The 13582-nt window shown below is 33.7% G+C and overlaps 1 protein-coding gene across 1 annotated transcript in view; it reads left to right on the top strand.

Moving 5' to 3' along the window:
• Positions 1-13582, top strand: part of MTF-1 (Metal response element-binding Transcription Factor-1) — a 90818-nt gene that overhangs the window by 33006 nt on the left and 44230 nt on the right. Inside the window, exon 5 of the mRNA XM_085823894.1 lies at positions 179-252. Within this exon, the coding sequence (XP_085680020.1) occupies positions 179-252 (74 nt within the window). The remainder of the gene's footprint in view (positions 1-178; positions 253-13582) is intronic.

Genomic DNA, 13582 nt, shown 5'->3' with positions numbered 1-13582 from the left:
ATAATTATTTGTTAAATAATAAAATATTACAATACTATATTTACCTTTTTGTCAGTTAATAAAGTGAAGTTTGATTTGTATTTATTGCAGTGTAATTGGATTTTATGTTCTATTTTATTACTAATATACTTTGTTAAAAAACTGAAATAAAATTTTTAACTGGAATAATCTTTTCTAGGTGTGAAGAAGATGGCTGTGGAAAGTCATTTGTAGTTAGTCATCATCTGAAAAAACACGTAAAAACACATACAGGTAGAATTGAAATTTTTCATTGAAACTTTTTTGAAAATTTCAGTACTTTTTTTACTATTACAGCCTTATTATGTAAATACGAACAATAGGTAGTCATAAGTATGATTGTGTAGTCTTGTCGTCACAGTGAAATTCTTTGGGTAGGTCACGTGCTATCATTGTATTTCTTTCAAGGCATGACTCACTATCATCTCATAAAAAACTACAATGTACTAAACTAAATTATGGTTCCTTCCGAGATCATTAGGTGACTTATCTCTCTGTGGTAGTAAAAAACTGCACACATGAGAAGGTTTAAACTAGCGATTCCCAATCCTTTCATTGGATTGAGCCCCTTCAAATCATTGGTTTTCATCATCAGCCCCCTTATACATTGGTCAGCAAAATTGGAGGATACTGACAGAAATAAAACGTAACTGATACTTAATGAAAAATTATTAATAGAAATTTGTACAATAGCATAAGTTACAATGACTGGCAGTTGATTAATTGCAAAATATTGAAATTAAAACCAAATTTATGGAAACTTTAAAATGAGGGAAAAATAAAGTCACCTCTTGTGAAAAAATGTTTTCTTTAATATGGTTTGTGGTCACCTCAGACAGATAGGCATACCTTACATTTTGATTTCATAGACTTTACCAAAGTGTACATCAAGTTTTGCATGCCATTCTTCTAAAACTGTAGTTTTCAGCTCCTGAAGGATCCAGGGAAGAATTTGGCACCTTAAGGCATTCCACACATGTTCACTTTGGTTCGAGTGAGTAAGTTGGCCAATCCATTCGAGTGATATCTTCTATTTGCAAGTATTCTGACACTATATATGCTGGATAAGGTCAAGCGTTGTCATCCTTTAGCAAAAATTCCGTCAACCCTGAACATTCTTAGTTGGGGTGCCAGTCCCTTGTCCAGATGTCTCTGAGCAGTTATGAAAGATATGCAGCTCACTGTCAAAACACGTCCAGAATCACTCTATCTGGACTGGTTAGTAAACAATAGTTAGGCCCAGTCATCTTGGCTCCATGGGACTATTCTGGAAGCTGGGGTGAGTGGGATTCAAACCATTGGTTTTCTCCAACCTTGTTAAGCCATTGTGCAGCAGTAGAATGACTAATTTGAGTTCTTGTGCAGTCTGAAGGTTTAAAACCAAATCTCTTGTAGTTCCTTCACAGTTTCTTCGAGCTGACAGCAATAGAAAATTGTCTTCTGATGCATTTTTTTCTCATGTTTGCCTTTGACCAGGCTGTCTGTCAACTGATCTAGTGCTTAAAAAGTGGCATCAAACTCTTGATATGGAATTTTAAGGGATATTCAAATCTTGTGTGACCTCCATTTGTATTTGACTTCTCTTGATTCTATCAATAATTCACCACTTTTAACCTTCACTTAAATTATGCCTTCCTGCCGTAACTACTGAACACTGATTACTCTTAAATCATATGCACTTTAAACAACACTACAGACTGAAATTCCAACATGAGTCCATTGCGTACTACATTGTCGATCACCGAATTTAGACATTTCCAGCACAACGATATGTGTGGAAGTGCAATTTCATGCTCAGTTGTATTTAATAAACATAATTACGGCATTGGCCATCGGTTGTCACATTAACTTGGACAATCCCCCCATTATCCTGTAATTTTGATGATCAGTGTATTTTTGTCTATAGTATACAGAAAACAACATAATCTTGCATAAATCATTGCACATAAATACCTTAAGAGTAACAGTTAGGCTAAGATTATGAATAAAAGTTTTAAAAAAAAGAATGATTTATTAAAATTTATGTCCAATTACATAAATATCAGGTTTTTTTTTTTTTTTTTTTTTTTTTTTTTCCCTCTTCTTTTCAAATATAAACATGTTTTTAGAAACAAAAACGCAGATTTCACTTACATAAAAGATTGAGTTTAATTAATATGATGGCTGTAACTGATATATTGATGCATTATATATATATATATTTGGCATAAAATTGCTTAAATTCTTAAATCACTTGTTAAAAAATATTCAACTTGTTTTCTGTTCTAGTTTTAAGTTTTTGCATTTTTTTAATACAGTACAGAGTCCGAAATCTGGACTTGTCGGAACTTTGGAGATTGTAGATTTGGAATTTTTCCAAATATTAGATCATCAGTTTAAATCTAGTAAGATGGCATGTAGAAATTATAAAATTAAAAATATGAAATCGGGATTTATGAAATAATGAAGTATTTGCAATCTAAAAGGTATCAAAATTTTCAACAACAACAACAACAACAACAAAAAAAAAAAAAAAAAAAAAAAAAAAAAAAAAAAAAAAAGCTTAATATTTATTTGTTTACGTTATTAAACATTTCTTTCAATGTAAGTTGCTTTGTTTTTTGTGCTAATACTTTCTCTTAAGTTCTATAGACAGACATAATCTCTTGTTTAGTTACATTGTTGAAGTCTTGTAACTCCTGTTTCGAGAATTCCGACTAATTTGTCAATCGAAATTTTCTCGTTTTCAGTAACTTCTCTGTCACTTTCTTCACTAACGGTAGAGGTATTTTATGGATCTAGAACCATACTACAAATTTCGCCATTCGTTAATTAATTGATGATTGAGAAGCATTGCCATCACAATGAAAAACTTCTTTTATATCATCTTCATTTATTACCCCCTTTTCCACATTTATTTACAAAATCCGTTAATTAGAAAATTTCACCTTTGTAAATATCCAAAAACCTTTAAAGTTAACAGCTGTCATCATCAAATTTAACTATCTCCACTGTACATATTTGGCTATGTATCATGAGCTTGGCGACTAACGACAAGTTGTTCCGTTAAATTTTATCTTCCTTCTATTGCGAACAATTAAGCCTGAATTCTATTAGTTATTTATTATACTTATGTCTATTTCTTGCACGTGCTTAAGGCTTATCAGAGTTCTCAATAAATAAATTCCCGCATATACTTAAGCCTTATTGAGGGCTGGCGCTAGATATCTTACCGCCTGATGTAGTCTCTGTGGAACCTAAATCCTGCGACTCGGTGTGGCCATACGAGCCCTGGCGCTAGTTCTGGGTTTATGTGAACAAATCAGCTATTCTTAATTCAAATATCTCTAAATGTAATCTTTTGGGTCTAAGTATCATCAACAAAATCTAATTTGAGCATATGGAAAGAAATTTTTGGTAAATTTTTCCTTCTGTAATCATTGCCAAGCGTTAAAAAGGTTACTCCATAGTCCTTTATTATTCAATTACTAACAAAAAAACTGTTTAGGGATCGCCATATGAGTCATTACTCAAGCTGTCATGTGTTGATAAACATGCGATGATGAAAGGAAAGTATAATAAATAATAATTCACCAGGTTGGCATCAGATCAACGATGTATCTGTGTGGAATGTTTTGATCTGAGATGCAGCAAAGGAGCCAAATTACTGATCATACAAATTTATGCTAAAATGATTGTTTCTTCAATAACAAGGTATTTTATTTAGTGTCAAAGTGAAATTAAAAATTGGCACTCTCCAGATGTTTTATTATGTGCGGAGGCCTACGAGAAAAACGGTTTTGGTGGTTTTGAGGTCTGGATTTTAGATCATTCCGGATAATGGACGTCCAGATTTCAGACGTTGTACTGTAGTGTGTTCTTGTATTCTTAACATTATACCTTTTTATATTGCACTTGCTATATAAAAATAAAAAAAATGTATTAAATAAATTACTGTATTTTCCCCCTCATGTTTATTTTACATGACATAGCTTTATATCAATAAACAATTATTGATTTTATTAATAATGCTTTTTTAATTAATGGAGTCTTCAGGTTGGCTATCTGTCATCATTGCATATTTGATTATCAATCCCCAGTAGACCCCTTGATCATTACTGACCTCCTTTAAAATTGCATGAACCCCGAGGAGATCAATAACGACTCCATTAGGAACTTCCATAAACGAGCCTCTTTATCAAAACCTGAAACTTAATGGGTGCATAGCTCATTCTAACAGTTCAGTTTCCAGTGTTCTCAGGACTTAAACATAACATGAAATATAAATTAAGGTTTTCCTTTTCGAAGGCCTGTAATAGAGTACTGGGAACCAGTCAGAAACAGAAGGGAGGAAGTTGTTTTAACTCATCTTCATATTGGTCACTCTCGAGTCACTTATAGTTACCTAAAGGCTGAGAGTGTATCTGTTTGTCCCCATTGTGATAATCCTATGATAGTGCATCTTTTTAATTAAATGTCAGCATTTAAACCAAATTGTATTAAAGTGTTTCAGTGACTCTGGCTTGCCTCTTGAACGAGTAATTGGGAATGAGGCCAGTGCTAACCCTTTTCAGTATTTGAAGGAAACTGGGTTTCATCATTTAATTTGAAATTATTTCTTTGTATTTTAATGTCACATATTTTGTAATTTTACACTAGCTTCACCTCTCATATTATTGTCTTATTATGAGTCATATTATGAGTTACTTCATCTCAACTTTCATCATTTTATTGCCTCTATTAATTTTATTAGTCTGCTGTTGTTTTAAAATTGTGATTGTGTGTAATTAATGTATTGTTTTGGATGTAACTTGTGTTTAATTGACATGTGTTGGGTGCTAATAACCTGTCCAGGTTGTGTGCCATTAAATTTTTTACCACCACCTTTTCGATAGTTGGGGCTCAAAGTGATGTACTGTAACATCCCTTTGTTTCTAGTAATAAGTGTTTCATGGAGAGAAAAACACCTATGCTTTTGCCGTGCATTGTGACCAGTAAGGCTGGAAAGGAGGATCCTGGTGCTTGAGGGGTAACGTATTGTCTCCAACACATTGCTTTGGCCTCTGCTTCAGACAAATAGGAGGCACTTAGCTGTCCCTACTAATGTAAATTGGCTGGTCACTTGTCCTTCGGGTCAGTAGTTTGGAGATAAGCTTTTAGGAAAGCTGATTTTGGGGGCATCGGATTGCATATAGGTTTCGTTAGCCTCGGTGCAGGATTTTGCTTCCTATTCTTTGACTCCATGGTGGATGGGGCTGGATCCTTTTTCTTCTTCAATATGACTTCTCAAAATAAAAGAAATGTAACATTGAAAGTGTTTTGCCACCTATTCAATCTGTCACTCTTCTTGAATTAAAGAAATTAGGGCAAGTTGACATTAATATTTCAGAACATGAAATCATTAAGTTACTATCTTGGCATTATTTTTGAGATTTACCACCTATTCCTATCTAAAGAGGAATTTATCTCAAAGCTGTGCGACCGGAATGTCTTTGCTGCAAGGTGGATCAAGATGCATAGAAAGGGTCAGTTGACATATTAGAAGCACATAATCCTGACCTTCTATTTGCCTGATCTGCCATAAAGTATTAATGCTGGATATTTACACTGCTGTCTAAGATCTTATGTACCAAATCCTTTAAGATGCTTTCAATGCCAACATTTTGGACATTCAAAAGTCAAAGAGTATGGGAAAGACTCAAAAAGGCATGCAGATTATACAAAAGCCACTCATTTTCGATTCTCAAAAAATATGGCCGAGCAATCAGCACTGATATAAAAATGTAGAACATTCATGTTATCCTGGTTCAAGAAACATCATTCAATTCAAATAATAGGCAAAATCAAAAGGCAAAGAACATACGAATCAGGTTTCAGGCTTCACGTTTATACACATATTCAACTAGCATTGCCAGATCCAAGAACAGGAAATATGCATCATGAAGCATTTACACCTTCTATTGGCAATTAAAATATATTTTCGGATAAAATTTCTTACACACTGAGGCCAGCTAAACAGTTCAGAACAATCAAGATTACCAGTGATACGTGAACATCATTATTTTCAAGAATCATTATGCATTTCAATACAAATTCAAGTATTTGTAATCAGGACAGTGTCACATAAACATCAAGAGCATGTAAAAACTTACCTTATGTTTCAGGAATATCAAGTATTATTGTCATAGCATTCCTGTTCAAGCATTAGGAATTTAAATAAGAATTTCTATAACTCAAGATAATACTAAGCAAATAACATTTTAATAATCCAACTAAAATACTAGAATTATTACCAGAAAGCTGTCTTTTTTTTTCTTTTTTTTTTCAAAATTAAATTAAATTTTAAATACAATTATATATTTCTACAACCTTAAAATTTTCTAATATATACATTTCAACTTTAACCCCTTAACAATCGGATAATTTTCAAGAAAACAGTCATAAAAGTGCCTATTTTTTTATTGATGAAAATTATATGTACAATATATGCATTCATTTTCAATTTCTGGATTTTTTTTTAGCTTGAAATTTTTTAAATACATTTATTTATGAAAAGCCAACATTCAGGTTTATTTTCATTGAATGTTAGTTTTCCATTAAGCCAGGGAAATTTCAGAAATGTGTGTTGGACCCGTCAGTAGCTCAGTAAAACTCATAATTAAATAACTCCCTTTACCAAGAACTAAAAAAAATGGACTGTATACTAAAATTTATTAATTACACAAAAAGCCGCATAGATATTTCACATCTCTTGGTGGCGTCTCAGAACACACTCAAACTAAATACAAGTGGCCGCAAGGTGGCGCTATAAACAAACATCAGCGTCATCATTTTAGAATACAAATATTACATATTTTTCATAGATGGCGCCACTGGCATCAACATCCAGCCCAGCCGTGAATGTTACATTCAACGATAAATTTTGAACACAAGTTATAAAATACAAACATAATACTGCAAGATAATAATAATGATGGTTATACACTTATACAAATTCAAACTTGATAATTAACTATGAATAAAATTTAAGTAACTGAAACTTTTTCATTAACAAAAGCAAAGGTACAATTTTTATCATTGGTCTTTTATAGGTTCCATTTTTATCTTTAAGTGTCACAACTCGAATAAAATCTTGACCTGGATGGGTTTTAATAATTCGTGCTAAATGTCACTTTAAAGGAGAATAGTTATCCGAGTCTTACTAAAACTAAATCTCCTTCCTTCATTTCTACTTTTCCTTTATATCATTTAGGTTTATTTAAAAGTTTGTTTAAATATTCAGGCGACCGTTTTTTCCAAAAATTTTGATTTAATTTCTGAACCATTTGCTGTCTAGTTATCTGATTTATAGGAATATCTGTAAAATTAGGTTCAGGCAGTGCAATTAAAGATGAACCAATTAGAAAGTGAGCAGGTGTCAATGCCTCTACACCATTTGGATCATTTGATATGGGACAAAGAGGACGAGAATTAAGTACAGATTCAATTTGAACAATTAGAGTAAAAAATTCTTCATAAGTTAGAATTTTTTTTCCCACCACATGTTTCAAGTGATAGTTAAGGGATTTCACACTAGCTTTCCATAAACGTCCAAAGTGAGGAGTAGAGGGAGGATTAAAATGCCAATTTATGCCTTCAGTAGCCAAATAACCTTTGATTTCTTCCTCACTTTTATCCTTAAATAAAGATTTTAGAATCGCTCTTAATTCTCTATGAGCACCCACAAAATTTCTGCCATTATCACTGAAAATGTCTGAGGGTTTACCTCGCCTGGCAATAAAGCGCCTGGCAACTTTGCATTCTCTTGATGGTTGCCGTTTCTTATCAGTTGGGGGTATCTGTCTAATAAAATGTCTTTCAATCAAACAGTTTGTATTATCCTCCAAGCTTGGCTGGCCTGTTTTTGAAATGGTGTCTGATGACTGATACATTTCAATAAAATCATCTACTAAAGATAAACATCAAATGGGATTTTTTTCGCCCTGTTTTTTGTAAATAAAATACGAGTTCAAAATAGTTGGGTCTAACAAATGAAAAAATATTTTCTTATAATATTTCTTTCTTCTTTTTCGAGCAATAGAGTAATCTGCAAGATACTGGTTTGCAATATCTATTGCTCGCATATTTTTATTGTTATCTGTGACAATTGTAGATTTTTTTGACAACTTTGTTATGACACTGCACATCTGCCGTGTCATTTGTATGAACTGTAGACAGCATGGTAACATCTTTCTTATCTTTCCACCTCATGGCAAGAACTTTACCTCAATGAAAAGCAACATTTTCACCTTTTGCAATTCTCTTTTTTACTAATTCTTGAGACATTTCTTTTCGGTTTAATTTTACAGTTCCACAAGTGTCTGTTTGAAATTTTAAAAGCATGTCTGCCAATTCTGGTCAGGTATAAAAATTGTCTGTTATCAGACAATATCCTCGTTTTAGCACAGGCTTGATAAGTGACACCAAGTATATTTTGCATCAAAAACCGTACCTTTTCAAGTATATATAATTTGTGACCATATATACCCTGAACTTGATTCTTATAACAAATATGACTTTACTTCAAAACGAAATCTCTTTTTCGGCATATTTTGTTGCCATCCTAAACGACCTTTGAAAGGAATGAGGGTTTCATGAATTACAATATCATGTCCAGGAGTTACAGCTCTTTGAAACAATTCATTCAGGTGCTGAAACACTGGCCAGATTTTATGCAGCTTGGAATTTGGATGTGGGTTACAATCAAAAGCTTCATTCTCAAAGTCATCTACAAAATGTAGAAACTTTTGTATTTCATAAAATCTACTACAAGGCATTATGCTTCTGAAAAAAAAGTGTTGAAATTGAATGTTTCTTGCTCCAATACATTTTCGTATCTGGTTTTTTTACAATACCTTGTAAAGTAACAATACTGAGAAATTTAAGAATTTTTTCCTTTGTGACAGGTATCCAAGGTAAGTATAGTTTATCACAGAACAGAAAACACATGCATTCACAATGAGACTAAATGAGTGACTGAGCTAATGATAAAATTACAAAACACATAGCATAAATACTCGTTTGATTAGTGCTGACATCTACACTCATGTCCATAAATTAAGGATAATGCAAAAGCAGACAAAGGAAGAGTTAGAAGCAAAACAAATTTGACTTATTTGTAAAGCTTATTTATTAAACAGAAGGTAAAGAGCAAAAAAAGATGCTATATGTTTGATATTATTAAAAAAAATAGCAATTTTTTCTCCCTGGAGCAAATTACAAAAAAAAAAAAAAATATTTACAAAAAACCAATATTACATGGTTGGTATGATTGTTAATACATTGTATGTCTCCCAGACAATGCAATACAGTCCGTACAACGCCTAGGCATGCTGAGTATCAAATTATCGATCTGATCTTGGGGGATATTACACCACTCAAAAAGCAATGCTCTACGAAGTTCTGGTAGACATGTAAGAGGAGGTTGACGGGCTGCAACTCGTCGTCCAAGTATGTCCCACACGTGCTCTACTGGATTCAAGTCCGGTGAGAATGCTGGCCAGTCCATACAGGTGATATCCTTCAATTGAAGGCATTCACTTACGATGTTTGCACCGTACATTTTGTTCCAGAATGACGTCCTGATAGATTTGGCTTGTCATGGTTCCAATTTGAACATGCAGGTCAATTCTGGAACCCAGAATAATTCCACCTCAAACGAGCACTCCTGCACCACCGTAACGGTGTCGTTCAATGATGTTTTCTTGGTGGTAACGGGTACCTGGAGCTCTTCATATGAAAGTCCCACAAGAATCAGACTGCAAGCTAAACCTGGACTCGTCGGAAAACATCACACAAGCCCACTGTTAATATAGTAAAGTGTCCACAATGCATGCTCTCTACTCCAGGCTAACCACAGGTGACAGCGAGTTGCAGTAAGTGGAACGCATCTGACAGGTCTACGAGCATATAGACCAATCTGCCCTAAGCGTCTGTACGTGGTCTGCCTTGAAATTGTCGTACCAGTGGCTGAAGAGAGCTGACGAGACAGGTCTGAGGCTGTACTCCGCCTGTTTCTTTTGGCTTTAACTGCCAAATACCGGTCCTCATTCGGCGTTGTAATTCTGGGGCGACCTGTGCTGTAACGTCTACTCACACTACCATTATCTTGGAATCGTATCTTGATATAAATCGATGAAAAGCAAGTAGGAAAGATTTAGTTGTGAGATCTTTTGTTAGTTTAAGATAAATGCCTCTAGTTACTGTGCAGGTAAATAATAGATAATACTTCGTATCTTCATTTTTAACAAAAAGTGGACCTATATAATCCAGTCCTATAAAAGGATTTGCTTTTCCAATTCTAGATGAAGGTAATAGTGCTTTAACTTGTTGCATTGGTCAGGAGTTATAATGCTGACACAGTACACAGTTTCTTATAACCTGCTTCATATTTTGTCTAGATCTAATTATCCAATATTTTTCTTGGAGGAACATGAGATTATTAGCTGCATCTGTATGAAGAACTTGTTCATATGCATCATGTACCAGAAGATCTGTAAAATTTGTTTTTGAAGGGATAATTATTGGATGCTGTTCATGAAAACTTAAAAGTTGATTTTTGTAGTCTTCTTCCTACTAACAAAGCTCCCTTCTCACTTAGAAAAGGTTTAAATTTATAAATTTTTTAGTATTTTGTAATCAACTGTCCAGACTTTAAATTAGTAATTTCACCAGGAAAATGTTCATCTTGAACTTCTTTTATCAAATACAGTTCTGCGGCAAATACAGTTCTTCTGCAATCGAGGGTCCTGTTTCCTTGTCAGTTATATTTTTCAAATTGTGAATAAATCTAAGAATACATGCTCACTCTTAATAGCTCTAATTAATTTACTATATTTTTCAAGATTCAAAGGAGGATTAGATTTTTCTGCAATAGACGGTAGTATTATGGTATCATTTATGCACTTTTTCTGCTCTAATTTAGCATTAAAAAACATACCAGAAAGCACCAACACAGTATTACATTCTTTTTCTATTTCAGACTCATCCCCTTTAAAACAATTCAGTATTTTCTCATTAATTTCTTTCTATGCAGATTGTTTAGAAGTAACTAAAAACAAATTTTCCTGTACCGTATTCTTATCCCAAATGTCTTTTTTTATTTCAGGTTCTAAAACATTTATTATTTTAGAAATAGCTTGTCTGATAGTTTATTTAGCAGCTTTTAATTTAATATCATCTGTCATAATAACAACAAAATAATTTTATTCACTTACCTGATGCAGTCTTCAATGATTTAATCCTAACTTATTAACTCATATTTCAAGAGCAAACATTCATAAACATTCTGAACGTTCATCCTGTCATGTTCAGTGAAGGAATGATTTTTCAACAGCACAAATGAATCCTCATGGATACTGTGCCACTTAGAGTTAGCAAACGCTTCTATCATACATTCTGAAATCCCCAAAACACTGCTGAGAGCCAAAAATTATAAAAATGTAGAATGTAAAAGATTTCATGCTATCCTGGTTCAAGAAACATTATTTAATTCAAATCACAGAAAATCAAAAGGCAAAGAACATACCAATCAGGTTTCAAGCTTCAAGTTTATTCAATTCCAGCACACATTCAACTGGCGTTGCCAGATCCAAAAACAAGAAATATGCATCATGAAGCATTTAAGCCCTCTACTGGCGATTAAAATAAAATATATTTCTGGATAAAATTTCTTACAAGCACAGCTATGTGAATACAATCGGTTAGGATTCTGCTGCCATTTCTAGTGGTAGTTAAAATAAAATATATTTCTACCTAAAATTTCTTACAAGCACAGCTGTGTGAATACAATTGGTTAGAATTCTGCTGCCATTTCTAGTGGTAGTGACCAGCCGTCGACATTTCATTCCATCAAGCTACACTCTGAGAAAGCTCCCATTGCATGTAACAGAGAATTTACCTTACTTGGGCTGAGAATTGCAGCAGACACATGGTTCAAGCGTAGGTCTAGATGGTGTTATATATGCTGAACCATCTGTCCTGAGAGTCGTTGGTTACCCTTCTCACCCGTTTCAACTGAGTGTGAAAGGAGCATTCCTTTCCCAGTGCACGTAAGAAACCATTTACTATCACCATAGCTAAACCAGGGAAAGACCCAGAGTTCCTCCAACTACCAACCAGTCGCTCTGTCATGTTGCATTTGCAGATTATTTGAAAAGATGCTAAATTGCCATCTAGTCTATCATTTAGAAATATACAAAGTAATCTCACCATGTTAGAGTGGTTTCTGCAAAGGTAGAACAACTATAATATTTTTTTTGGAAACCTCCATCTTTAAAGCCTCTGTCAAAAGGAAGCATTTAGTTTCATTACTTTTTTATGTTCAAAAGGCTTATGACAAAGCATGAGGATACAGTATATTATGTGATCTTTACACATTGGCTTTTGCAGCAACAGGCCAACTTTCGTACAGAATTCTTTTAAGGCTCGTTTATTTCAAAAAAGTAAGGAGTGGTTCAGTATTGTTACGGATTTTGCATTTAGTTAGCTATTTTTGGTAGAATTGTAATTAAAATTGTTTTATTTCCCTGTGCAATGCAGCGCATGATGAATTTTAAGAGAAAGTTATGCCAAAAAAGTAAAAATACAGGAGCACGCACATTTAATAAATAGATATCTCATAATTTATATTTCAACTGAATAAATGTAATTGATTATGGTGTTAGCTGCGACTGTAATTCTACTCTTTTGCTTTCCAGAAATGTCGAGAAAATGGAAATTATGCAAATATTTTCGTGCTGGATCAAAAAACGGAGAGAAACATTACAGTTCTTTTGTAGACTTGTGAGCTGTTGTTGTTTATCTTGATCAGATTAGCTTTCTCTGCACTTTGGATTGCGTTCTATTTAACATTTTAGTAGTTTAAAATATGACTACTGTGTGATATTGTGATATTGAACGAATATCTTCGAGGAAAAATTCCAGCATTTTGTTTTATTTCTTGTGATAAAAATAAATTTTATTAACTTTTTATCAGACTTGGGCATTCAATCTTATTACAAACCTGTACACACGCAACACTTTTTGGTGTCAGAAGTGGGATTGAAGCAGGTCAAGAGGAAATAAAAAAATGAAATTACCTACATAATAGAACACAAATTTGAGGCTCTGGAAGGCAGAATAGATGCTGTTGAAAACAGTTGGACACATTGAAGAAAGAGTTTCTTCTGTGAAAGAACAGGTAGAAGAAAGAGTTTCTGCCGTGCAACAACAAGTCGAACAACAAATTGATGACATGGTTTCTGCAGTTGCTAAAGAAGTTGACACCTTAAAGAAGCGCATAGCGACAGCAGGAAACAATTCTGAAGGTTCAAAATTTCTACTTATGTCTGCTCACCCCTCTCTGAAGCTATCCACATATGATAGGAAGACCTTCTGTCGAGTGTATAAGACACAATTTTTGTCTATTGGTGGAAGCGAATGGGTGGGATTCCCAAGCTAAGGTCTGTTATCTCGTCACTTCTCTGGAGGATGCCTTTGTGGAGGACTTTCTAAGGGAAACTGGCTCGTATACACGTTACACATGGGGAAAACGATGAAAACGCCC

Source organism: Stegodyphus dumicola, chromosome 9 (genome assembly GCF_044657685.1).
Source record: "Stegodyphus dumicola isolate Sdum_Otavi_A_Nest chromosome 9, ASM4465768v1".
Classification (NCBI taxonomy): Eukaryota; Metazoa; Arthropoda; class Arachnida; order Araneae; family Eresidae; genus Stegodyphus; species Stegodyphus dumicola.
This window is presented reverse-complemented; position numbering and strand designations above follow the sequence as displayed.